The sequence below is a fragment of the Anolis carolinensis genome, unplaced genomic scaffold (assembly GCF_035594765.1).
Source record: "Anolis carolinensis isolate JA03-04 unplaced genomic scaffold, rAnoCar3.1.pri scaffold_11, whole genome shotgun sequence".
NCBI lineage: Eukaryota > Metazoa > Chordata > Lepidosauria > Squamata > Dactyloidae > Anolis > Anolis carolinensis.
Genome location: NW_026943822.1, coordinates 24684400 through 24711420, shown reverse-complemented (window position 1 = coordinate 24711420; position 27021 = coordinate 24684400). Strand labels below are relative to the sequence as shown.

General features: G+C 42.3%; 1 protein-coding gene across 2 annotated transcripts in view; it reads left to right on the top strand.

Moving 5' to 3' along the window:
- rora (RAR related orphan receptor A) overlaps window positions 1-27021 on the top strand; it is a 188133-nt gene that overhangs the window by 102110 nt on the left and 59002 nt on the right. For both annotated transcript variants that reach the window (XM_062963436.1, XM_062963435.1), the window contains exon 2: window positions 17425-17454. In XM_062963436.1, coding sequence (XP_062819506.1) covers window positions 17425-17454 — 30 coding nt within the window. The remainder of the gene's footprint in view (window positions 1-17424; window positions 17455-27021) is intronic.

Below are 27021 nucleotides of genomic sequence, written 5' to 3'. Positions count from 1 at the left end.
ATGAATAATTGAACACCTTAGGACTTTTCGCGTTCTTCATTAAAGAGAGAAAGAGGCTGAGATTCTGCACATAGCATGGCTTGCATAATGTTGCATCTTAGGACAGAATTGACCTCATGCATCCAAACATTCATTGGACACCAAAGTACAACCATGAGCAACCATGCAATCAAGGCACAATGTTTGGTAACAATCCAAAATGTGCCATCGTTGGCGGTGAGAACACATGCCAAACACTGCCTTCATAACCTGCAACTGAATGTAGACATTCTGCATCAGCCAAAAAGAGTCCAAATACATTTGTAAGAGAACTTATCAAAGCGTCACTGTCTGCTATCTTTTTTTGTACCAGTCAGCTTAGGTGTTCTTCTTCCTTAGTTCAGCTTCATCCTTTTCTGAGAAATGCAGTTTAAGTCTCCAAAGGAGTGGGCAAAGTGATCGCTGGAATATGAACGGAGCAAACTGAAGAGTTTTAGGTGTGAATGAAATTTGAGGATAGAAAGAAAATTTCATGGAGGGAGCTAGAATTTGTATCCGAGAAAGAGTAGTGCCCTCTTCCTTCTCCCCCATAGCTACATCCTGGTGCATTTTATTTAATTTTTAAAGAAGAAATTGGACATTGAATCTTCAGCTGCCTAATTCCCTCAAACGAGTTTGCCATCGTTTTTGAAAGACTTCTTGCTGTCATCTTGAAATACCCAACTAGTAGACTGCTGTGAGATATCTAAGTCAAGCTGGCTGGCTGATTTCTCAAATAGATGTGCTTGCGTGTGTACACACACACACTTCCTATGTGAACAGGAAGCATTCAAAACCCTAAAAAATCCCTGTATTGGTATGAAAAGATTCACTCTGGCTTTTGTGATATCAAAAACCAGTTTTTATGGTACAAGAACTAGAGAGCCAACATGGTTTGTGGATCTTAGGCAAATCACACTCTCCCATTCTCAGATTAAGGCAAAAGCAAGACTCCTTCTGAACAAATCTTGCCCAGAAAGGGCACACAACGGCAACTCAAGGGCTGTGAAGAGATTGCGCTCTTCCCAGTATTGTGACCTCAGGTTTTGCGAATACAAATGCACCTCTCCACTTTTGCTTTGGTGAGATATTGCCAGCAAATGATCATCCAGTGGTGGACTCCGAACTGGAAATATGGAGAGGATGTGATTCATAGCATCCAACTGCCCCACTTTGGTAGGGACAGGCCTGATTAATCCTCTGTCTTCCCACTTTTCCAGACACGTTCAAAATGACCCAGTTTCTCACCTACCCCCAGTCTCTTGCAGAAAATTTCAAGTACATCACAATAAATGATAGATCTTAGGACATGACAGTTAAAGTGGAAGAAAGTGCAGGATTCTGGGAGTTATTGACCAACAAAGTAGCAACTCAAGGCTTTGCTAAGAGAGCGCCACATTCTCCCTGGCTAACTTGGTTTGGGGAATTCTAGTCCAACAAAGTGGCAATCCAAGCTTCTCTTAAAAGTGCGTTCTCCCACACTGAATGAATAAACAAGAGACCAAACCCATTAAACCCTTCCCTCCTGCGCTCCCTAGGTTTTTTTCTTTTTAATGATTCATTATTTCAAAATAGCGAGTACGTGGAGCACCTAGTAAGACTTCTAAAGAGGAAAATAAAGGCAGGTTGGTAATCATAATTATCCTGCTTAGAATGCAGGTGCCATTACGGCACTCCGTTGAAGGCCGTTTTTTACCTGGTAGTCATTATCATCCTGTTTTCTTTCTCCTACTCTAATTAAATTGGTTATTTTTAACCAACGTAGCCACATGCCACATTTCCGGCACCCAATCTCCAGCTGTTGGCGGATTGGACAATTTTCTTTCTTTCTGTCCCTAATTTCACTCTACCTGCCATCAACAGATTTCATATTAATTCCCTCTCCCATTTCCACACCCGGGTCTTCAAACAGCCGAACAAAAATTACAAGAGGATAGAAAGATAATTGGTATCCTGACTTGTCACAAATGATATTCAAATGAGCGTTGCGATGTTCCAATGGGCCTCCATTCTCCGTTGCCAACAATGGATAAAATCTGTTATTTGCAAAAGCCCATTGCTAACATTTATCTGAACTGAGATCTCTCCACCCATCCTGGTTTCCATTGATCTGCTGGCCCATGAAACACAACCTCTAATTAGATTTCTCTTCTTTGTGGGATCATTCTGGATGCCTTTGACCTTTTCAACCACCAAAGTGGGTTTTTTTGGGTCCTGCCTTTCATTGAAGTATAATTCAACATTTGCCGCCTCTGATAAAGCAGGAACGCTGTGCCCAGAATCCTGTGGGTACCTTGCTCATGCGTCAGTTTCTGTATGGAAAAGATTGGACATTTTTATCAGATATGTTGTGTTGAATTCAAAGTATTGGATGTGGAGTTATAGATGGGTTGTCATTGCACTGTGCAGAGATATGCCCTGCATACTTTTGCACCTTGTGGATTGTTGTGTATTGTACACGGATGTGCATTGTGCATACACATTTGGTTCTACAACATTGCAATTCACAAACAAGGTCACGTAGTGCAAACACTGTCTAATCTCATGAGCACAACACTACGTTAACGATGTTGGATTCCAGCCAAATAACTTCCAGAGTGTTCCCAAAACAGCTACAAAATTGGGAAGGAGCTGGAGGATTCCATTCCATCCAGCAATGGCTTGTAAAGGAGCTATCCAAGGTGCTGAACTGTATCCCCAAAATACATTCAGAATAAGGACAGTGCCTTTAAACTCTGGGCTACAATTCTGAATGAATTGACTCCCCACTCTGACAATTAATCTCTCTTGAAACGCGCTCTGCTTTGTCCTATTAATGTTTAAATCAGAGGGGGTAAAATGAGGGAAAGTTCTACATTTCAGAAAACTTAAAGGAAATTGCTACAGGCAAGGAAGGAAAAGTGAACTTTGCGGTGCCATAAACTCCCTTTCCCCAGTGAGACAAAGCTAAATTAGTTCCGAGATACTTCCTGCCACTGATGCTGTGATGAGAGACACAGGCGCAGAGCCCCGCTTTGCTCACTTTTCAGTACTTGCAGCAGGAAAAGAGTGAGTCTGAAGGAAACTAGGCAGGGAAGTTTGAGGTCATGGTAGCTAAAATATAGGCCAGAATCCTACATCAAAGGGATGGAGCATCACATTTTGATCACCTCCTTGCAACATTGTGGGACCGAATAAACAACCCACTACACTTCTGCCTATACAAACCGTACTATGCAACAGCACTACATGGGCAACACTGATTCCACCACCATCGACTAAATGCAGACATTTTGTGTGAGGTTAATGCCATCTTAGGCTGCTTTCATAAAGCCTTATTTTCCAAGTCAAGAGAAGTAAGAATCTAACTATATTCTGTGTTGTTCAGGGCTCATTTGGTTTATTGTATTGAATTCTAGATGCCTCCATTTAAGTAGGATACAGACAAGGTGGAGCAGATTTAGAGAAAGTCAACGGGGATGATAAGAGGTATGGAGAACAAAACATAGGAAGATACATTCAAGGAGCTGGGCATGTTCGGCCTGTGAAGAGAAGATTGTGGGATGACAGAATTGTCCTTTTTAAATCATAGAGAAGAGGAAGGAAGTTTCTGAGGGCAAAACTAGATATATTAGTTTGAAATTGCAGGAGAATTGCTTCAGGGTAGAGAAGAGAGGGTGAATCTGCCCAGTTGGCTCAGGCAAAGGCACACAGCTACCGCCTTTTCCTAGTTTGTGTTTTCTTTTGTGTTTCCTCATGCTTGCCATCTTGCCCACAGTCTGATACTGCTTGGCCACACGTGTCCTGGGTTTCTGTGCAATGATGGAGAGTGTGTTATTTTAAAGTTTGGACTGAAACCCCAAGTAGGTTCATTCTCTGAACTCGGATGCCAAATTTTGAAAAGCTTTCTGTTCTTGTTTTGCTTCTCCCACTAGCTGCCTCTCTAGATCCTGAAAGTGCATAATAAATCTGATCCCTGACCCGAAAGACCAATATTTAATGCTATTAAAATTTGAGGCTGCTCATTACAGACTTGTGAGAAAAGCAGCTGCTATTGATTCTGGCTTTTTAAAGATATATATATAATTTTGGCATCCTGGTCTTTCAACGGCCTGTTAATTGCCACACAGAGCCTGAATCGGCACTGACCTCTGAGCAGCTCTAGAGTCAAAGGGTCTTTGCGTTCGTGTTAATGAGAAAGAGGATGAAAAGGCAGCAGCCTTAATCTTTGCCTCAACTTTAAGAAGCAAAAAGCTGTGTTTTGGGGGGGGGGGGGGGGAGAGAAATATATAGAAAATTGCGGATGCGCCTCTCAGGAAGGAAAGAGGCACTTCAGCTGAAGTAGATCAGGATGTTATTAAATGGGGAAAAACTTGGGATATTTATTAGCCAGGGATGGTTATTTTAAAAAATATAAATTGTTTTCAAAGTGTCCCAACATAAGAGAGAATAAGCAAGTGTTTCGATATTTCCCCTGTAGTTGTGATTAACTCTTCTAATGACAGGTTCAAGTACTGAGAGTCAACAGGAGCCCAAAAGGAACCACCACAATGTAAGACAAAGGCATCAAGGAGGTCCAATTTTTGCAGAGGTGTTATACGGTATATCTGAGTTCCTCGACATGTTTTATTTTCAAACCAAGACAAAAACTCTCCTAAACCTGTTTTGTTAAAAAAAAAAGGCTTAGGAGAGTTTTTGTCTTGGTTTGAAAATAAAACATGTCGAGGAACTCAGTTCATCCCAGTGACCCTTTTCATAACAGAACCAGGAAACAAACTCTTGCCTTTCCTGCCTTTTTCCTCTCACGCATACACACACACACACACACACACACACACACACACACTGCCCATAGTTTACAAAGTCAGGTCTGGTGATGCTCCAGTTGTTTTTCCCAGTCGTGATCTACTGACCCACTTTGCCTTAATCCCTTGATGTCACTCGGAATATAAACGGAGGAATGGAGAGGCGGGAGGATAGGAGAGAGAGAGAGAGGTTGACACTGCAAAACAATTTCCCCTTTGCTCAGCTGCAAATTAATTTGACGCTGTTATGTAAGTGGATACATGACCGCCTTCCCCTAACCACATTGCCGGATGTGATTGGGGCTGATAGGGATAGCAGAGAAAAGGAGTCGGCAGATGTGGAAACCAGGGGCGCTGCGGGGTTTCCATCCTGGCGAGAGTCACCGCATCCGAGTGCCTCCCGTGGATCACACCGGATGGGGAGGTCATGGGTGGCCATGGCTTTCCCCATGGACAGGATCCTAACTGTTTAGCCTCTTCTGCAGCTTCAACCTGGGACTTTGCACTATGCAGCTATGGCACTTGACTGTCAAAATTCCATTCTATGGGATGCTGGGATTTGCAATTCAGGGAAGGGCACTTAAAACCCATAGCTAGAGAATTCCACTACCTCAACAAACTACAAGATTATATAGGACATTGACTTGACAGGTAAGGCTTTGGAAATGCACACAGAGCCCAAGTTACAAACAAGAGAGGTTCTGTAGCTTTGTTCTTAAGTTGAATTTGTATGTAAGTCATATCAGGTACATTTTTAAGTATAACTCCAGCCATATATGTGTGTTTTGGATAGCATAGGGAAGGGTTAACACCCCCGTGGTGTTTGTTTTGCTGCCGGTGCCCTGTTCAGAAGAGTTCCCCTCACTTTATGTCCCCGTGAAAACTGGATTTTGAAAAATTTGGCTTGTTGTGGAAACAAGGTTTGGTAATAAAGCTTCAGTGGAGACACTTTTCCCCATGACAACAAATCTTACAAGACTGCATTTCCCTTCCAAGGGGTAGATTTCTCTCACTTCCTGTTGTTTCACCCCCATTCTTACATATAAGTTGTTTGTAAGTCGCATGTGGCAATTCACTGGGGGGGGGGAGGGGTTCAAAGTCAGCAATGGTCTTAGCCTAGAGCTTGGGAAAGTTACCTTTTACGCATTCCAGCACCCAAGTCTTGGCTCAGTGCTTGAAAGCAGCCATGTCGTTTAAAGGAGGGGGGATATTGGGGATGTAGTTAATAAAAAGGGGAAGCACTCCCAGACATGCCTAGATTTCTGCAACCATGGTTCTTGTATTCCTTTCCTGGGTCTTAACAGTGTCAGATGCTTTCAAATCCAAAGTGCTACAGATTAGAATAGGAGACGCTCAGCACCTTTCAAGATTCCTCTTGTTTTCATCTCCATTTCTCCACATATGATTGTGAACGGCCCCACTGCAACTCAGGCATCAAACATTCGAATTCCGCTGTGTTTCAGTGGGATTTGTCTCCAGGGGAGCTGGTAAACAGGCGGAGGGGTGAATAAACACGCATGCAGAGCCCTTTGTTGTTGTTTTCATTTCAGATCCCCGTGGAATGTCTAATGTTCTTCGATTCTCATTAAGAAACAGGAAGAGGACATATGGTTTCAGCAACTGTGGTTTGTGGTTCCCATGTCGGGTGGGCGGTAGGAGGGGGAACCGTTTTGGGTTTTAGTTTGAAATTTAAAAGCACTATCCAAGGTACCGAGAAAGCTTGTTCTCTGCTGCTCCAGAAGCTAGAACATGGATTCAATGGATTCTCCTAAACATTAGGAAGAACTTGATTGTAAGAACTGTTTGACAGTGGAAAGAGGAGACTTTGTGGGTCTTTAAATGGAGTTGAATGAGCATTTTTCAGCACGATTTTTGTTGTGTATTCCTAAATGGCAGAGGGTTGGATTAGATGGCCCTTTGGGCTTTTCCCAATGTTAAGGTTCTGTGATTTACATTCAATGGGAGCAGCTCTGTGGAAATCCGCCTGTTTGAATCACATGCAAGTGATTACGAAGGGAGCTGTGAACTGGGGGTGCGATGGGTCTTGTCCTAGAAGCTGCACTAGCCTTCTTGTCTCTGGGGTCTGGGACGGGGGGGGGAAACAATGGGCTTTATTACATAAACTCCTCTCCTTCCATTGCCTGACTCTGTAGCGCTGACAATAAAATCCGCAGACGGCCAAAACAGTCTTCTTTGCACCATTTGCGACTATATATAGCAGCCACATGAAATGCAGGGAGGAAATTGTTCTCCTGGGTTCCAAGCAGCGTAATGGAAACTTTCTTCTAAAGACTCTTCCAATTGCTGCTCCTATTATTTTCCCTTCCAGTCTCGCTGTTATCTCTTCGGCAGTATTGCTGATCTTTGTGTCTCTTCTGTGAGCTTCCTGCCCTCTCAAAGACGGGCAAGAAAGGGGCTTTCTTTTTCCTAGCATGAAGAGAACTTCATGCTCTTCCCTCCAGCATTTCCAGAATAAAATATGGGCTGTGCTTGCGGTGTGAGCTGTGAAAGGTGGTGGATTTTAGGAGGCGCCTACTTCGGCTAGAGCTAGTGGCTAGTGGATGCAAGTCCTCCGTTATTTTGTCTTTGTGTGCAAGAAGGAATAATTTCCATAACTTACTTCTTCCTGCAGGAGAAAACAAATATTTTTGTGCAGAACTGTCCCATTTTCAAACTTCCCAAAGTGTTCAGGAATATTTTTCTGTTGGCCAAGATCCTGCAGCAGATATGACATTTGGTCCAATGTAGATTAGCCATATTTGGTTGAAGGCTGTGTTAGCAACATTATGCAGTCTGCATTGCTCACTGCATTGCTTATTGCAACTGAGCATTTCGCATGTGTTTGCACATTCAATTGAATAGCGATGTAGTTTACACAATGCATACTCACTGCGTCTTTTCACAAGTGTGAAACTACACTGTCTCCTTGATGTTGGATTAAAGTCATTGTTTCAAATCCTCTGAAATACTTTTATTCCCCTTGACCAGAAGTTGATGCTTTTAAATGAATCTGAAGGAGAAGACAGACATTTTTCTCATATTCTGCATTCTTGGGTTCTGAACATGGATGGCACACAGGAAATGAGTGGTTTTGAATGGCTCAAAAGGCAATACAGCAAACCCCTGAAGCATAATCACACTTTCCAAGTCAAGCACTCTTGGATCTCTCAAAACAAGCACTGAAGTCAGCTACAAATATGTGTGTGGGGATTGAGAAGGAAGAGTGGGGGGAAGCATGGCGCTTTGGTCCACTGGAAATTACTTTTGTGGAGAGACTGCACATCCCACAATCCTCAGCCAGCACAGCCACTAGATGAAACCAATCTGTCATGATTGTAGATGGGATCTTGCTGATAGTGTAGTCCAGGCATGGACAAACTTCAGCCCTCCAGGTGTTTTGGACTTCAACTCCCACCATTCCTAACAGCCTACTGGCTGTTAGGAATGGTGGGAGTTGAAGTCCAAAACACCTGGAGGGCCGAAGTTTGCCCATGCCTGGTCTACACCAATGTAACTATTCTAGTGTTATGTAGGTGGAGAGTATTTATTTGGATCCTTAAGTAACCACACTAAGGGAAACTGTTTGGAATGACTGACTGACTGACTGACTGACTGACTGAACAATGGAAGGTTATTGATTTAAATCCCACCTTTCCCTTTCCCAGACTGAAACTATAGCACCCAGTTTGGCCATGGCCCACGTTGTCTAGGAGGATTCAGAAGTTGTGGCATACCACCTAAACCCAATTGGTAATGCCAGCTAGAGCAGATCCATTGGATCAGCTGATGAATGATAAATGAACGCACATTCAAATCCCATTTATTCAACAGGAAGACTCTACTAGGAACTCATGATTAGATTTAGGTCCCAGATCGAGCTTTTGAGAGCTCTGGATGTCTGTGTGCTCCTCAGAAGAATATTCTACACACCCTAAAAGTTGAAATGAGAAACCGGAGGCTGGAATTATTTGAACAATACCCGTTATATTGAAAGCCCTAACTTAGGAAGGCAACCTCTTCCATGCCTCCAAAGATTAATCATTTTTTTAATTTTTTAAAATATCAGCTGAGCTGTGGGAAGAAGGAAGAATTTACATTCCTCCCTGAATGAGTCTCAGTTTGCTCATCTTCACCTCTGCGATTTGACAATTAGCAGAGACAAAATATTTTGACGCGTTTCATAAGCCAGCTAAGAATTATCTGAAATTGGCAAAAAAAGAAAAAGGCCCACAGAACCTAACAGAAGAGATGAGGACAATTCACGAATTTAAAAGCAATGGAGAGAGCATATGAAAGTTATTGCTGCTCAAAAAAAATCTGTTTTAGATTGGGGTTAATTATAAGAGGGATGCGGAAGTATAATTAGTGTTCTTTCTGTGGAGGATTATAGATTCTCCTGAATGGCCTTCTTTTATTATTATTGCATTCTTACCTTCTTTTAATTTCCTCTCTGTGCTTTTTCGATTATCCGTGCCATGACCTCAGGGTTCCAAATTTTGTAAGGCAATGCATAACTTCTTTTTTAGCATAACAGGTGGGATTTCTTCCTCCTCAAATCTGCTGTTAACCAGTGGTTTGCCAAGCAACAGCCCTTTCCTAGTGGGGGAGAGTAATGTCCTAATTGTCCAGGTTTCGGAGCCTCTGTTAGGCCACAGATGAAAACCAGGACACAACTTCAGATTGTGGTCAAGGTGACAAAAAGTTATTCCTGAGGAAGAAGAGACAACCTAGGGAGGGAGTCCCAAAATCTGGGAACTGCCACCAAGAAGGTTTTCTTCATTGTACTCCATGCCTTAAAAACGGCGAGACAGAGAGATGTGTCTCTCCTGAAGAGCTTAAGCATTTGAGCAGACTCGTATAAGGAGGCATGCTGTCTTTCAAATTGTTTGGACTTTTGGAAAATGTCCCTGTATTGACTGGCAAGCTTTTTGATTCAGGTGCCCAAGGAACACCTTTCAAAGCCTTCCTTGTCTGTCATTGTCAAACCATGGAGCTGTTCTGTCTCTCCCTTGCCTGTCTCCATCCACTCTGCTGGATAAAAGGAGCATGCAAATATATTTCCCTGTTTAATTGCACTCTCTTCCAGAAGATTCAAGAGTGCCAATAACATTTAATATCAGCAGGCATCCCCGCAAGTTATTTAGCATTTGAATGCTTTAACGGAAAGGTCACTTGGTTTCTTGCCCAGCCAGTTCAATCCCAGGGAGCCTTCTGGCGAGTGCCCCCATTCTGCGAGAGCACCCCAAGGGCGACTAGACAGTCAGTTGAGAGTCCGTGAGGATGAAGAGACTGCATAGTCTCTTGTTTGAAGAGATACACGGGAATCCCACAGCACCTTTGAGAACGGACGAAAAAGATGAAAAAAGAAAATTTCCAGCATAAACTTTCATGGACTCCAGTCCACTTGTTCAAATGCAAAATGAGACCTCACAACCTCACAGCCTCTGAGGATACCTGCCATAGATGTGGGTGAAACGTTAGGAGAGAATACCTCTGGAACATGGCCATACAGCCCGGAAAACATACAACAACCCCAAAATGAGACCTGAGATACTGATGTTTTCTGTCCTGTACTCCATTAAACCAGGATGGAGGAGAAGAGAAGTGCAAGCTCTTCGGCTCAGGCAAAAGCAAGCTGCTGCAGTTTATCTTTACTAGCTTGTCTTTGCTTCTTCCGTAATAACTTCTGCTGTCTTGATCTTCCAAACTCAAGGGCTGCATAACACAGCTCCAGCGAAACTCTGCATGAACAGATTTACGCGATGCAACCCTGACTCATGTACGAGTGTCATTATTTTGCTTCTGGGCTGGAGAGGAGAGGAAGTCCTCCAAATAAGCATTTAATCATTTTACCAACCAGCTTCATTTGGCATGAGAAGCAGGACATTAAGTCTTGATTTCTCTAAACCAGAAAGATACACACACACAAAATACTCAACTGGATTCGCTCGCAGTGCACTGCCCTTCCTCTTTTCATGGTTCATCAACTGATTTAGACATTAATAAAGTTAAAAGAGATGTTTACACGCAATGACAAATTATAGTCGGGTTATTCTACCATGTTCTATCATTATTTCTTCTGTCCCCCTCTGCTACTCTCTGCCAATTCAGCCATGAGGTTACCAAAAGCAATTTCTCTCCGCAGATCTCATTCCAACAACAGTCTTGACAGCAGCGCTCCTGACCATAATTTATTTCTTATTTATATAAAAGATGCTTTGGAGAAGTCTGTTTCTCCTTTGTAGTTTGGAATGGGAAAAAAAGATAAAGTCTGCAAGACCAGTACACATGGCTTTATGTATCCACTTATGACAAAATATGGCATCGCTGGGCATTTTCTAGGTCCTCCAGTATAATTCTGTGGTTTTTATGGGACAGAAGTTCTTCATTTCAATAGGGTTTGCTATTATCTGTGGCTTTGCATATCCACGTGAAACTGGGAACGTATCTGTACTTTTCTTTCTCTACCCGCCTTTCATTTTTCCAGCAACCCCTTCAATGAAGACGCTTCTGACAAGCTTCATGGCAACCACATATCCTTGGTCATACAAATTCTGTCAAAACGTGAATTTTTAGTTGTATGATACCTAATTTGTTGTGTTTCACTATTGTCTGATGTTGATGTCTAATAGGTTGTTATTTGATTTATGGTTTGTTTATTTTCTTTTTTGGTCACACTTTACGGCATTGAATGTTTGCCGCTGTATGTTGTGAACAGCCCAGAGTCCCCATTGGGGAGATAGAATGGGATAGAAATAAAGTATAAAGTTTATTATTATTATTATTATTATTATTATTATTATTATTATTATTATTAGTTATTGACTCATTTCCAAAACAAATAGACATTCTACCAAGACCTCCAGTGTGCATGGTTGCAGTCTCTCTCTGAGAAGCGTCTTACTTGAGGGTTCCTTTGTTTTGTAGCTGCTTGGCTCTGCTGCTGGAGAATCCCCACCCCCACCCCAACTTGTAAGCCAGGAGGATTTTCCTTTGATGCAGTCATTGACTGCAACAGCTTTTACTTGGCCAGCCTCCCATCCACCTTAATCCATTTCTGCAGTGTGTAAGCTAAGCAGTGAGCCGAGAGAGCACCAGAGTGTAGGAGCCAAACAGGCTTCTGGGCTTTGAACTTCACCATCTCCCTCCCTGCTCCTGTTCCTCTTACTCCATTTTCTTTGTAGAGATGCTCTTCAGTTTGCAAATAAAGCCCGGTGGCCCTGGCTCTGTTAATTAGGCGGGCTCTTCCACTGACACGCGGAAAAAACATTTGGCCTGTGGACCTCTGCTCCTGGTAAAGATGGAGTCTCTGTCTCTATGATTATTCTTTTTCTTCCCCACCTCACCTGCCAATGTTTAATAAAGGTCTAGTCATCCCCTCCTTGGTGCTTTGTGTCTGGGGAATGAATAAATATAATAATAATAATAATAATAATAATAATAATAATAATAATAATAAGTCATGAACCAAAATTGATGGAAGTCAATAGTAGAAAACAGCTTAAAGTGCAAAAGACAAAGAGTGAAGAGCGTAAAAATACAATGTAGAACAGAAGAGAAAACTGGCAAAAGAAGGCCCTCCATGGACAGTTCCTAGGAAAAATTGAGAGCAAAATTAACAAGGAAAAAACATGGACTTCTGAATTCAGACTGACAGAGTTTGGACACAATACTCCTGACCTCACGATCATGGAAAAAAAAACAAAGTATGGATAATTCTGATGTTGCAATCCCAGGCGACAGCTGGATTGACGAGAAGGATCTGGAAAGGCAATGAGGATTTAAAGATCGAACTGCAAAGACTCTGGCACAAGCCAGTCAAGGTGGTCCCAGTGGTGATTGGCACACTGGGTGCAGTACCTCAAGACCTTGGCCAGCACTTAAAAACCATTGGCACTGACAAAATCACTGTCTGTCGGTTGTGAAAGGCCACCCTACTCAGATCTGCACACATTATCCACTGATACATCACATAGTCCTAGACACTTGGGAAGTATCCAATGTGTGATCTAATACAAAAGCCAGAAAAGTGATCTTGTTTGCTGTGTACTAATCTTGTTGCGTATCTAATAATAATAATAATAATAATAATAATAATAATAATAATAATAATAATAATAATAATAATAGGTGAAAACGTGGTCCTTCTCTGCTTCCGTGCAGTATTTCATTTTTTGAGTGGCACTGTCCAGGGAATTCTGCTCCAGGAAATTCCAAAAGAAGAGCAGATTGTACAAAACACTAATCTATTTGTGCCCATATTTTTATTTCAACCCCATCTTTCTCTTACCCTCCCCCCCCCCCCCCACTTCAAATCTCATCTCTGCTTTGTCTTCCCCACAATCCATTTGCAGATGGCCAAAGCCATAAGCTCTTCCCTGGGAGAACGAGCCAAGGCAAAGTTAAACTTGACAGATTTCTGAAATTTTTAAAAGGAAGATAATCTATAAAGTCGAAAACACTGCTGTGGAAAGGGCTTAGCAATTCCTCCCCCTCCCTCTTTTTAAAAGGAATACTCTGTAGAACAAGAAACAAATTGACAGCCACATAGAAGACAACAGTGTCTGAAAGAGTATGATATTTTTCCAGAGTTGTCTTTGTAAAAACTGAGTCTTGCACATTTTTCAGGAGGCATTTCCATTCCTGTATTGGGGAATATCTAAATGGTGGCATAGAATTCTATGACAATTATTTAATTTGATCATTATCACATTACCATGATCTTAAAACCGCAGAGTTGTAAGAGCAGAGTATAATTTGTAATCATCATTCCCCCCCTTGCTGCTTGTTTGCCTCCTAGTGACTAATTACTCCTTTCCAGCCGCCTTTTCTGAGGCATTGATGCAACTGAGCAAGGTTTTGACAGGCCTCCTGTTGAAGTGGGAGAGATTCTAAAGCTTTTTGTCTCCAGAGAACAAGAGGTACTAAGGTTGTCCTCAGCTTCGCCAATTTCAACTTTTTTGGGTGGACAAAGCAAGTCTGTTCCTGTGCTTTGAGAGGGAACAAATCTTCAAGGGAGATTGCATCCTCTGCCTTTAATAAATGGTTGTCCATGGCAGGACTATTTTGTATTTATCTACTCCTGTAACTGACTTGCCAAAGGAAGAAGGAAAAGAAACGTTTTTTGGGTGGGGGGATATGGATTTGGGGTGATAAGGGAAAAGATGTACCTAAGCTCTATGTCTAAATGCCCCGTTGATGTTTTCACTTTCTCCAAGGCTATACACAGGAAGGGTGAAGGAAAAGTTTTATTTGGGAACAGAATTCTTATATCATGGGCAGTGCCCTTTGTTTGCCCTTCCTGCGGCTACACCCCTGCACAATGTTATGGTATCTCTTCTGGATCCAGGGTTAATTATATTTTAAAGCCACAGGAATCCCGTCCCATATTTGGCCTGACAATCCACACAGGTGCAGACACAGGCAGAAAAATGGCCTTGTGTGCGGATGGGGTTGGACTCGCAAAAAGACCCCCACAGCAGTTTGTTTTCTTGCTCTCCATTTTTCAAGACTGTTTGCTTTTGTCTGGAGCTGAGCAAAGTAGAAAGGAAGGGCAGTGCTCCAAGCAATGAATCAAATAGCAGGCACCCCTGGCTCCGCAGACTGAGTCCCCTTAGGAAGTTGCACATTTTACAGCCAAGTAGCTCCGTGGGTATCTGGTGCAAGCTAAATGAATTGTTCCCATTAGGGAGAGAGAGAGAGAGAGAGAGCCTTGCGTTGAAGGAGCCACTGTTCTTTGAATGTCACCAGGGAGAAAACATCCACAGCTTGTTCAGAGGGCGTCCGTGAATTTGTCCTGCAATATTTTACTGTCACTGTGGCAGCTCCCATAAAATGAAGATCACTTGCAGGAACGAACCAAAGAGTTTGAGTTCGAAATGTGTTGGGAAGAAGAGGTGTTTCCTGGTATTGTAAACACAATCTGGGACTCCAATGGAGGGCTATATTTCACATGTGTTTTGGTGGTTTAAGCAATGTAGCTTTAAAAGTCTCTCCTGGGGGTCATGCTAGACATTAAAGGGGATTGCATATTCCCAGTGATTTGCATGTTTTAAACTACAAAAACAGGGTTTCCTTAGTGGTGTCTGCCTCAGCATTCGGTCTTGAATATTAAGCCTGTGTTTACCTTCCAGTGACCAGCAAGATATGAAGCTGAGAGAAAGCATAGGCTCAGACAAACACATCTGCATCAATTCCTCTTTTTGAACCTACTGGTATTTAAGAATGTTTTCTGTGAGAGATCTGTACCAAATTCCTTAAATGGAAATTAAATTGATTCCCTTCTTCCCTCCCCAGCCTTGAAATGCTTCTTTGAACTAACGGTTTGAAGGAAAACTGTTTTTGCTCTTGGTTCAGCTTCCAAAGTCATCCTTATAAATATGGATATAAATTAGTTAGGTTCATTTTAGAGGTGGTTCATGGTTTTGCATGTTCCAGTATTCGTACATTTGTTCTGAAGGCCTAGACTAAGGTTTTTGGGTCCGTGGTTATGCTAGAAAGGCTGCAGGACTCTAGAAAGCTTTTGATACCCCAGCACAAAGAAGATACTTTGCGAAGGAGTTTGTCAAGGTTCTCCCAGGGACTACAGCTGCCAAAATCCCCAGCCAACATGCGCACCATGAAGTCACGTCTTGCTTTCAGCACTGTTGTCATCCAATAACAGGAAAGATGAATGTTTAAGGAACATGTGGTTTTGTCAACACAGAGCCTACTGCTTTTGTGCTGTCCTTTCAGTGTTCTCCTCCTTTTAATGCCTGGAATCTGCGTTGTCCTTCATCCTTCCAACATTTGGTGTAATTTATTCTCCTTTGGAGTGAACTATAAGCATTAGTGTCCATTAATATTTCTTTCTTTTCTCCCCCAACAAAGTGACCAAAATGACTTGGAGCACTTTCCGTAATATGGACTGATGATCATGAATTGCCTTTTTCTCCTACGCAAGGTTACAGCTTCAGCTTCGGATTTAGTGTAGGCCAACCAAGGAGGAGGACGTCTTGTGCTGTAGTTTTGATGTACAATACTTTTCTTAAACCTCCGTTTTCTTGCATGTATCTTTACACAGAAAGGGCTCTTGTGCCAAATACTTCAACAGTCAGCCTCTAACAATCCACTTTTTAATTGACAGTACTGCAAATTGTTTCCAAGTTTGAGAGATCCTATTTTTCACAGCTCTGCACAGAAGCCCTCTCATAGCACACACTACATAGTTCCAGTCTTATGATTCCACATTAACTGCCCTTAGGGCTCTATCCTGGGCTTCGTAGTTTAGGGAGGACTATCTCCATACTACTGATATTGGGAAAATGGATACGGGTATATATAGCTTCTGGGGGTGGGTGGGACTCCCCCTTATGAATTCTACCTCTGCAATCCAATGTTCCTTCAATTTTCCCATTTCTAGCATTGTGGTAACTTAAAACTTCACTTGAGGATTTAGAAATGCTGTTTACGCATCCAAATGAAAGAAGCAGGGAAGGTTACCAAGGGAATGTGAAAACAGCAAATGTAAGTGTTCTAGGTGTGAACAGTTTTCACTGTCTCACTCTGCAATGCCAAGCTGCCAGAGAAAATAAATATATATCACTCCATTTCCTGCCAGTAAGTAGGGCTTTTGGAAGTGGTCTAGCACCCACTGCTTCACTCCACTTCCTCCCCACCACCCTTTCCATTCAGATGGAGTTATCCTATTAAGCTTAGCAGAAATTGTGCCCAAGTAGAACAGACTTCTTTTTCTAGCCTGGAAGGGTAGTATACCTAGCCTCTGGAGTTGATGTGTATGGAACTAGACTTTTAAAAATAAACAGAAAGGGGATGTTTTCTATGTGGTTGCATTCATTTTTAAAGGAGTTGAAAGGCATGGTTAAGGCTTTTTGGAATGTGGCTTAATTCCACTTTCTAGTGGCTTTTCTCGTCATCAAACCACACAACACTCCCAATTTCTTTGTGTTGATATATTATGTTGCTGTTGTGGCAAATATCGTTGTATATATATTGAGATTAGAGGGGGGACCCATGTGTTTCAGAGGGTTTTCTTAGACAAGGAAGAATCAGAGGTGGTTTTCTTCCTCTCAAATATAGCCTATAGCCGCCGGTATTCATTAGCAGTCATCTGTCCAAATACTAACCATGGCTGACCCTGCTTAGCTTCCAAGATCAGATGGGATAACCATATGCCATCTGAGAGTATGTAGGTATTGCTATTGCATGTCATAAGGTCATTTCCAGCATATGGTGACTCAAAGATGAACCTATTTTGCCAGAGGGAGTTTGCCTTTGCTTTTCTCTAAAGCTGAGAGAGTTTGACTTGATTATGTTGATTATGTTCATGCAGTTGGTTTCCATGGGTGAGCACAACCTTATGGTGGTAGAGAATGCTATTACAATATCATCCTCATCTTGTTAGGCAGACATTTTTCCCAGACTGTGGTTAGAAGATGTGGTTAGAAGAATCACTTTCTCCTTTCCCTAATTTCCATTTCTGGCATTTGAAGAAGTAGGCACTGCAACCAGCCAAGGCTTTAATTAGTCTCAAAATTGCTCCCAGGTTCAGTTTTCTAATGATAAAGCAATCAAGATTGTCCAAATATATTTGCTAACGATGATTGTTCTCTCTTCTTCCTAGGTATTTCTGTCACAAAGAAGACTCACACATGTAAGTAAGGTCTTTTGTTCTTATATGGTTTCCTTTCTTCTGCTTGGGGCAACTGGTTTTGAGGTGACAGGTTGTCTTACATATGTCTCCCCACCCCATCCCAAATAATAATCTGGTAATCTGGAAGGAGGATGCAGGCATGGTTGAACAGTTGTGGTTGCTCCAAATGGGACCAAGGAGCTTATAAAAAAGATCTGAAATGTAGACAGAGCTGGCAGTTTGTGATTGTCACAAGCATGATACATTTAGTATCAGCCACAGTGAGGATCCAATCTAACACCGGCAAAGTGTGAGAAGACATGCTATCCAAATGTCCTCTCCTTTTGGAAGCCAAATTGGCACTAACACCGGCTTTATTCTGGCATCAAGTAAAAACTTGCCTTGTTCTTAAAGTCTTGCGAGGTGGTGGCTGATTGATTTATTCCCAAATGTCTTTGTTATAACTTTTGAAAGCCTGTTTCAGTGTATTAAGTTATTTAAGATGGTTGTTCTTGGATCCCGTTCTTTTTATTGTTGCCATAATGGAATTTGTTGGACTACTTTAATGAATTTGATCAGTATGACACCCTGAGTTTCAGAGATTGTGTGTACAAGGCAATTGGAGGGCTCAAAGAACCGAGAAGGCCAATTTGATATCTGTATTTGATGGATCCATCCTGCAATGAGAGGAAGAATCAGTCATTTTTTTGGGGGTTAAGCCTAGCTTCATTCTGTAACCCTGTGGCTCTTACTTGCTGTGTTTGGCATCCTTATTACTGGGATGATTGTTTTAAGCTTGGACTGATGAGAAGATTTTGCATTGGAGCAAGGGGGCATTCACTGTTAATAACCCTTATACTTTAACAGAAGCCAGCCCAATATAATCTTCTAGTCCTTATGATTCCAGATAAAAAATTGAAAGCTGCAATAGCAAACACGTCAGTTCTCATTTTAAAGAAAAAAAAATCCAGGAGAGATTTCTTTTTCCAGAGGAGTCTTATCCTTGCCGACTTCCTATTTGCTCTTTCACCACTATCAGCAGATTTATCCTTATCGTTCTGAGTAAAATATCTGCAAGAATTCAGGGGAACTGGGCTTTTAACTCACATGATGTGTTCATTCCAGAGAGTATTATCAACAGAGACTGTCAGGGTGCTAAAATGTATTGGGTGCAATGCAGCCGGCCCTCGGGCACCCAGTAGCAGTTTCTCTGACAGTACAATGTGCCTTCTGATTTTCACAACATGCACCGAACAGCTTAAATTATGTCTTAATCAAGGAGACGCTGCATTGCCTATTAGAGTTTGATTGTGAAGTGTCTGTAAGTTGCTTTTCATTTTGACAAACCGGTGTGCTTCCTCAAGTGTTATTCATGCTCTCTAAAAGGCCTGTTCCCTATGAGGTGTTTCAATGGTAAGTCAACATCTAGGTAAAACCCATGGATTCAATGGGGTTGCTCCATCTGGATTTCAAGTTAATGTCTGCAACAAAGACTAAGCAATTGAAGATACAGAAATAAATGTTTCCTATGTAGATCTGAATACATAATCCAAAATTAAATATGCAGCTGTGGTTGAGAAAACCTCTTCTTTCATAGATTCTTTATAAAGACATAAACAGAATGGCCACCAATTTTGCCTTGGAAAATCTCTTCTTCTATTGACTTTCAGCCGAAGGACATGTTTAGAAGCCTTCTTCTCTCATCACCTTTGTAGAATTGCCAACATTTCCGATCTAGAAGATTTGTTTTAAGTTCTATACATGTTCAGAGAAAGGAAATGTGCAGAATTATCAAGATTTCAGAGCCAGATGCCAATACTTTCTGGAGAGGTTTCTCTTGCTAAGGCTTCTTGAGTGTAAAGTCAAGAGAGTTTTCCATTTTTAAAAAAACCCCAAACCAAACACATACTTTTCTCAGGAAAGTCAGAACTTTCCCGCAACAAAAGTTAAGGGCCTGCTCTATTAGCACCAAATGCCTCCAGAGAACAGGAGGAAACTGAATCCTGTCCCCCGAGGCCAGTAAAATGGCTGTTTGGTCCCCCGTGTGTTTCTGCCTAATAACTTAACCGGGCAGCCTGGAGCTCCCTCGAGGCTTTTCTGCAAGAGGCCTCCCTCCCTTTGTTAAGATTGCTTATTAAAAATGATTTTATAATGAAGTTGCCTCAAATAGCAGCCAAGTTTCTTGCTTGTCCTTGAACGACTGTTTGCCCTGGTAAAACAATCCTCAAGACAACTCATGTATAGCAATGTCTCCCTCCCCTTCTCTCTCCACCTCCCTCCTCCTGGTTAAAACTTTTCCTTTTTTAATAAACTGCTGGGTCTTACAATTGATATTTTTCCACCCCTTGGCTGGGAGGGAAGGAGCACCTGTTCCTCACCAGCTGTTTCAAATTCCTCACGCAGCAACTATTGCAACACGTGGCTATTTGTTTTCCTCTGATTAGCTGGCCATCACTCACACTCCTTCTCTGAACTCTTTCATCTTCAACACACAAGGCTAATTCGGTTGGCTGTTGCATGTTAATGGTGCCCCACTTCAGAGCCAGTGTGGTGTCGTGGTTTCAGAGTTGGCTTAGGACACATATCTCCGTTCAGCCAAAGAAGCCTGCAAGGTGACCTTAGGAAAGTCACACTCTTTCAGCCTCAATAGAAGGGGATGGCAAATAAATAGGAGTCTGGATTGAGGAAAGTCATAGTCTTCCTACTTTGTTCTGCTTTGATCAGACCTCATCATTGGTCTGCTTTGGTCTATTCTCCTTTAGTTGAACCTGGAAGACTGTGTCCAATTCTGGACACCACAAAATGGTCAAAGGCCTGGAAACAATGAATCCTCATGAAGAGCAATTCCCAGGTTTTACTAGGCTGTTAGGAATTGTGGGGGTTGAAGTCCAAAACACCCAGAGGGTCGAAGTTTGCCCATGCTGGTTCAATGGTATGCTTCCACTGAAGGTCATTCATTCAACAGGATTTGCTATTGCCCATGATTTTATGTATCCGGGTGAAGTCCTGGAACATATCCCCCACAGATGTGGGATTGTACTGTAATAATTTGTATGCAGGGGTTCCCTGGGGTCTGGAAATTATTTCAAAGATTCCTCCAGGACTAAAAGTGGGGAAGACCTGTGTTTGAGCATTGGATTTGGATACGAGATATCAAAGTTCAAGTCCCCAGCCAGTCATGAAACTCATTGGTTGACCTCAAATCAGTAACACACTCTCTGCCTGGCCTGCCTCTCAGGATTGTTGTGGAGCAAATGGAGATATGGGAAGCCTTGACTGCCACCTTGAGCTTGCCAGAGGAAGGAAAGCATGTGAATCTAACCACTGAATTAGATAAGGAAGGCTCATATATAACTCCCACACATTTCAGCAAGACTCACACCAAAGAACTTTCCAGTAGCTTGTGCTATGAATTAATTAGCATGTAATTGGAAAGGGGGGTGATTTTGATTTCTCCTCTCAAATGCAAATTGTCTTGGCAATGCCCTAAATGAGATGACACACTACAGGAAATTGGGTTTCCTAACTTTTTAACCTTTTTTTAAAGTTGTTTGAGACTTCCACCAGTCAGACCCTAAATTGGATCAACATAAAGAAAAGGCATAATATGTAATGATGGTGTGCTGTAACTGTAGCAGCTGCTTGACTTCCATTTTGAAGGACAGGATACAACCGCAAAGGATGTGTCCAGCAGATGGATTTGTACACAGTGTTCTTCATAATGTGAATTCCAGTAATGTATGAATGTCCTCCGTGTCTGCTTAAAAATAATGCCTTCTCCACATGCAAATGAATGCAGGAAATTAATTCGCTCACTGCCATAAAACTCCAGACCTACGTGACCATTTGAAAACACCCAGAAGTGCTTCATGATTTGTCGCATCTTTGATTTTTAATCAGAAAGGAAAGTGGCGAGGCAGAGACACACACCTACCTCAGTTTAACCCTCCAAGTGACAAAGTTTCCTCAGCCCTATTTATTTTTCAATTTTGAAACAAGGAATTTGTTTTTCTTATTATCTTGTTGTATGTGTATATCTGCCTACATGTGTTTGTTATCTTGTTCTACTATATATAAACAATTTAGAATGCAAATATCCCCCAAAACATTTTCTAAAAAGCTACAGCCATCCTTCAATCACTCTAATAGTAGAGCTTGTAAGAAATGGTTACAGTGTTGAAAGCTACCTCATTCAACTATAGCAGCCATGCTCTCTTCCGGGGCATTTCCTCCCATTCCTACTCTAGTTTCCTGTCTTTACTTAACTCCCCAACACAACATTCCCATTTGGCTGAGTTTTTTGTTTGCTTGCTTTTTGTTTATTTGAGGGAGGAGTCTGTTCTGACAACTGGCAAGGTGTCTTGGTGTTAAGTATAGGCGTAATGAACTTCAGTCACAGCTGCTTTGGGGCAAGAGCCTTTCCAACAAGGAACTCAGGTGGCATGTGCATAATTAAAGAATTCCCAAATTACAGAGTCTGGGTCCAAGATTCAGTTGCAGCCAGAAGATGTAGATCCAGAATTTTAACGCAGTGGAGCTTGAACACCCTACACAGCAAATAAAAGTCCAACGAAGTTCTCAACATAATAAATCTGTTCACCTTTAAGACCTACTGTGGGTTTTACTGCTCAACTTGGCTCCAGCTAACACAGCTCAGCGCCCTTTGGAATTTATAGAGACTTTAATCCTAAAGTTTAATGGGGGATAGAAAGTTTGCAGAGGCCGTCTGTCCGTACCTTGCCAGTTTCTGGTTTGAAGGACTCAGCGTCCTCTTTATTGGAGGAGTCTTCCGATGGGACCATGACACTGCCGTGAGATATGCAGTTGTCTAATCTATCTATGATTTAAAGGCAGCTCCTAGCAGCCTCATCTACAGCTTGCCATCAGTTCTTTGTTCTTCATCGGTGAGCCAATCACCAAACTGACAAAGTCTGTGGCCAGTCAGTTTGTGAAGAAGTGCTCAGATTCTCTTCAAGATACAATCCTCCTGCTTTTGATGACCGGCATCTTTCTTTTCTGCAGCTTTCTGGAGAAAGAGATTCTTTATCTCTCATTGTTACTGTCATTTAACCAGATACGTCTGTGGAAAGGCTGCCGAAGGAATTTCTTACAGAAGAAATGGATTTCCTGTCCCAGCTCGAAACATCTTTCATTCTCCGGGCATCTCCACTGCCATCTCTCTTTCACTCTGCTTTGCCACATTAAAAACCAGCTTAGTCTGTTTGCTCTTGATCCTTTTCGCCTTAAAGCAGAAACAGCATGTTTTAAGATTGTTGTAACAAGATATGTTGAAGTGCAAAGGAGCCAGATAAGCCCTAGGGCCTGTGAGTGCTTGCATGCACATGCAGTTGTGCGCACATGAAAAAATAACATGATGTTCTGTTCCATATTTGTTCAAAAATATATTTATGAGTTGCTTTTCTAATTCAAAATAATGTGCAATAAAATACACTCACAATGCAGCATGAAAAAAGCAAGCAAGACAGTGAAGCCGTGTTAAATTCCAAGAACTTTTCAAAAACACCAAAGCAGACCACTACACCATGCTGGCCTCCATGATCTGACCATTATACAGGCAGACACCGATGCACGTTGAATAGTGCAGTGGATAGGGCATCAGAATGTGCAATTGAGTGTGCCCTCAGTTTGCAGAGTTGCCATTCAGCACAAAAGTTGTATGGCATAATTAGTGGCCACAATCCTATGCGGTCCAGCATAGCATTGGTATTTCTGCATGTAGACTTATGCTGCAGTAATAGACCAACCCCTGGACCGACGAAAAATTGATGTGGTTGGTGTGGAGGGAGTAAGGAAAGACCAGGCTCCACATTGACTAAATAGAGACAGGGGGGCATAAAGTTGACTTAACACCCACGTATCCCACTAACAAGTTGTCAGATGTAGTGTAACTTCTCTTGCAGAGAGTTATCCTCTGCAGTGCTGATGTAGCATCTGGTTTCTCCTCCATTTCTACCAACGGTGGCTTTCAATCAACTCATGAATCCGCTGTAGACCGTGGACGACTTTGATGATGTTTTCCAAGGTGCTCAACCTGCTTTTGGGGAAATAGGGTTCAGCACTTTGGGTAGCATCTTTGCAGTTCGGATTAAAATCCAGACTGGACCGACTGCCTTTATTGATTGAGCTACTGCTGCTGCTGCCACCAAGAAAAGGTTGTGGGTAAGTTGTTAGGAGCAAACGTCTGTCTTAATATTTCTCTCCCAGCTGTGCAAACCGTAGTTAATGACAGCCGTCCACCAGCTGACAAGTTTAATGGTCCATAAAAATCTCAGCCCTCAGGGTGTCACGGGGATATTTATTGTTCCACAAAGCAAAGGAGTGAATTTGTCACTTTCAGATTTAGGAGGCTCAGGCGGGTGTTTGAAAGCTGAGGGATGTAGGGAAAGAGGCGGCTGGTCCTCAATCACTTTCATTGCGTTGTGTTGTCCCTTGGCCCAGATGTGAACATGAATTCTCTGGCTCCACGGGATGGGGTTACTTGCATATGTTTTTTTTCTTCCTTGGCCCCTCCTCATCAGCATTTCCCATGCTTCTTCCACCATGTCCGAGTCTTCTGTTACTGAGCCATCTCCCCAGAACTTTGAAATTTCACTTTTTGGGGCTACAACACCCACAATGCTCTGCTGGCTCTTAATATTCCCTTTGAAATGGCCAATCCCAGAGGTGGGGAGAAATTACCTTTTAACGGCTCCCTGTGTTGGATCTGGGAGATGCAGTCTCAAATGCATGAGTTCTCCAGTTCACTCTGAAGTTTATATTAGTTGCAGAACTTGAGGGAAGGTAATTTTGCAGCTGTGTGTGTGTGTGTGTGTGGCGGTGGATAGATGTAGTATAAGTTGAAGCAGCAAGGAAGACTACAGCCATTAAAACTGTATACATATGAATTTAAAATAGGAGGAGGAGGAAGAAGAAGAAGATGTTTAGGCTTAATAAAATCTAATAAAGTAGCAGACTCATGCTTTATGGAGCAGTAAGAAACACCTCCAACGGTGACTCTCATTGATAAGAAAATGTCAGATTTCGGCAGGGAAAGCCCCACTTTGTCATTTGCATGCAAACTGTTTCGTACTCTATCTCTTCCTCTCTCTACTTTCTCTCAAGTCAGTTTCCAGTCCTCCCGCCCACGGCCTACCTAGCAGTTCTACTTGCACGTTCAGATCTTTATCACACGACACTGTTATGGTGCTATTATTCTACTTTAATTGCCATGGTATCCTGGGATTTGCTATTTTAAAGAGGGGCATTTAGGATTCTCGCCCAGAGAGCTCTTGGCTTCTCTGAACTGCAAATCCCTGAATCCTGTGGGATGGAACTATGGCAAGATGAATATGGAAGAACATGTGGGTCAAGAATAGGGCCCCACAGCCACCTACGTACCCACCACCAAGACTTGGAAGGCCATCATCCTCGGACAACGAGGGATCGCCTAAAGAAGGAAGTGGTATAAATCTGCAACATAAGAAGGACCCAATGACTGGTTCCAGAAAGTGGCACAGTGGAAGATTCCTGTTTCGCCCAGTGGTCCCAGCAAACTGCAGCTATGCATCAAAAAACTAGCTTACAAGCAAGAGCCATTCCATTCGTTCTTACACTGATCTTGGGTGGGCAATTCAGCCTCTTTTCTCCTCTTAATCCTTACTTATTTCAGCCAGAAAAGGTGCAGAGGGAAAATTTGAAACAGGCAAAGGTTGCAAACACCTATGGGGAGGGTTAATGTAACTCACCCAGGATGCAACTATAGATCAAAAACATTGCTTGAACATCTATCTGTCTCTGAACTTGCTGAAAAGCAATGTGCTAGTCATTTAGAAAAGATAATACTGAGAGATAGTTTTCTGGTCCCCAGAGTATAATCTGACTTTTGTACTACATCCTTGGAGCAGAAACTCAGTAGGAAAAGGCTCAGAAGTCAGGCGCTTGAAAGGTCAAGCATTTTCTGAATGTCATTGTGTAGCACCTTTTCACAGGTGGATTCCCGGCCTGTCATTAAGACAGGTCTGTTTCATGGAGGATTGGGACCAATTTGCATGCAGATGCCAAAGTTCCTCCTTCAGGAGATATGAGGATTTGGAGGACAAGATGTGCTCAATCCCTCCTTCTCTTGTCCCAGCAAAAAGTCTTGTGGTTTTCTCCCAGCCAGTGACACCCTCAAAAGGTACGTCATCATTGTCTGAGAACGCACATTTGTTTGAGAGACACTGAAACCACACACAAATGGGATTGTTGGGAATCAACTTGCTCTCTCCGTCTACCTTTGTGGCCTCATCCTTGCCCTGCCTTTTGGGTGGTGACCCTTCCAGCTATATGGGAGGATCACGGGAAGAGCGACACATGTCATTGTTTTGCAGAACGCCTGGGTGTGTTTGTCCTTAGTACTTTGCTTCCAGGCTAAAGAACAGTGGTATAATTTGTGCATCCTTCTCCATTTTCCCCATCTCTTTAAACTTTCAAGTAATCTTAATTGATTTTAACAAATTAAGAGAAATGGCCAGTGGAATGAGAGCATCCTTGATCAAATGCCAGATATTGAACGGAAAAGCAGATATTTCCATAGGGCCCTTGGCCAGATATCAACTGATTAGCAACTGCAGTGATTAGCAACTGCTCTTTTTGTCTGTAATACCTAGTCAGCTCCCACAGAGTTAATTCAGTCCATAATACAGATTTGAAGAGGGAGTGAGAAGGCTTGAATTTCAGTTGCCTGGTGGGTTCCCCCCTCCCCTTCCAAGCTATTTGATCTATATCTAGAAGAGACGTTTCCCAAAGGAATCACAGTAGTTTTATCTCCCAGTTTTGTAATTTAATTGATGTTTGTTTACACAAGTGACCTTGCTGTGGAATTTTGTGTTTGGCACCCCCATTTATAGGACTGAAACCATAATTTAATCTTGTCCCACTGGAGAAGAATGGAGATTTTCTCTTCTCCCTGTCTGCATCTTTTGGATCCATGCGTCCACTTTTGTTCATACAGTTTCAGCAGTTTAATGCCAGGTAGTCTGAGGACCTCATCACACTACAGTTTCTTATGACTCGTAACTCTATGATTCAAAGCACACGTGGGCAGCAACTGCTCCTTAGAAGCCAGAAGAAGTGCTGAACAAGCTTTCCAGTGGTTTTCTGCAGTACCTTCCTCCTCTTAACTAGCAAAACCAGAACAAATTATGCAAAACAATAGAAGTTATGCCATTTCCCCCCACCTTGTTTGAAAAATACAAAACCTCAACATTTACATATGCATGTCTCTGAATGCATGCACATATATATGTGTATATATTTATATATATACTCTCCCCCACCCCCCTATAAATGCACACACACATTTGCGGAGCTTTGCAAGAGCAGACTTTTCAAGAGCCCTTGACTCCTTGCTTCCTCTCCTCCCCAACTCACACTTGTAAACATGTATTGATTGAATTGTCTCATTCGCTGTTCTTTTTAATGGTATCTCTGTTATATGCAACTTGATCAGCCTGGTGCTGATGAGTCCCATCTGTAACACATTGCTAAATAGAGATGAACTCAAACCACTGTGGTTTCTCTATTGGTAATGATGGATGTTGTTTGTAG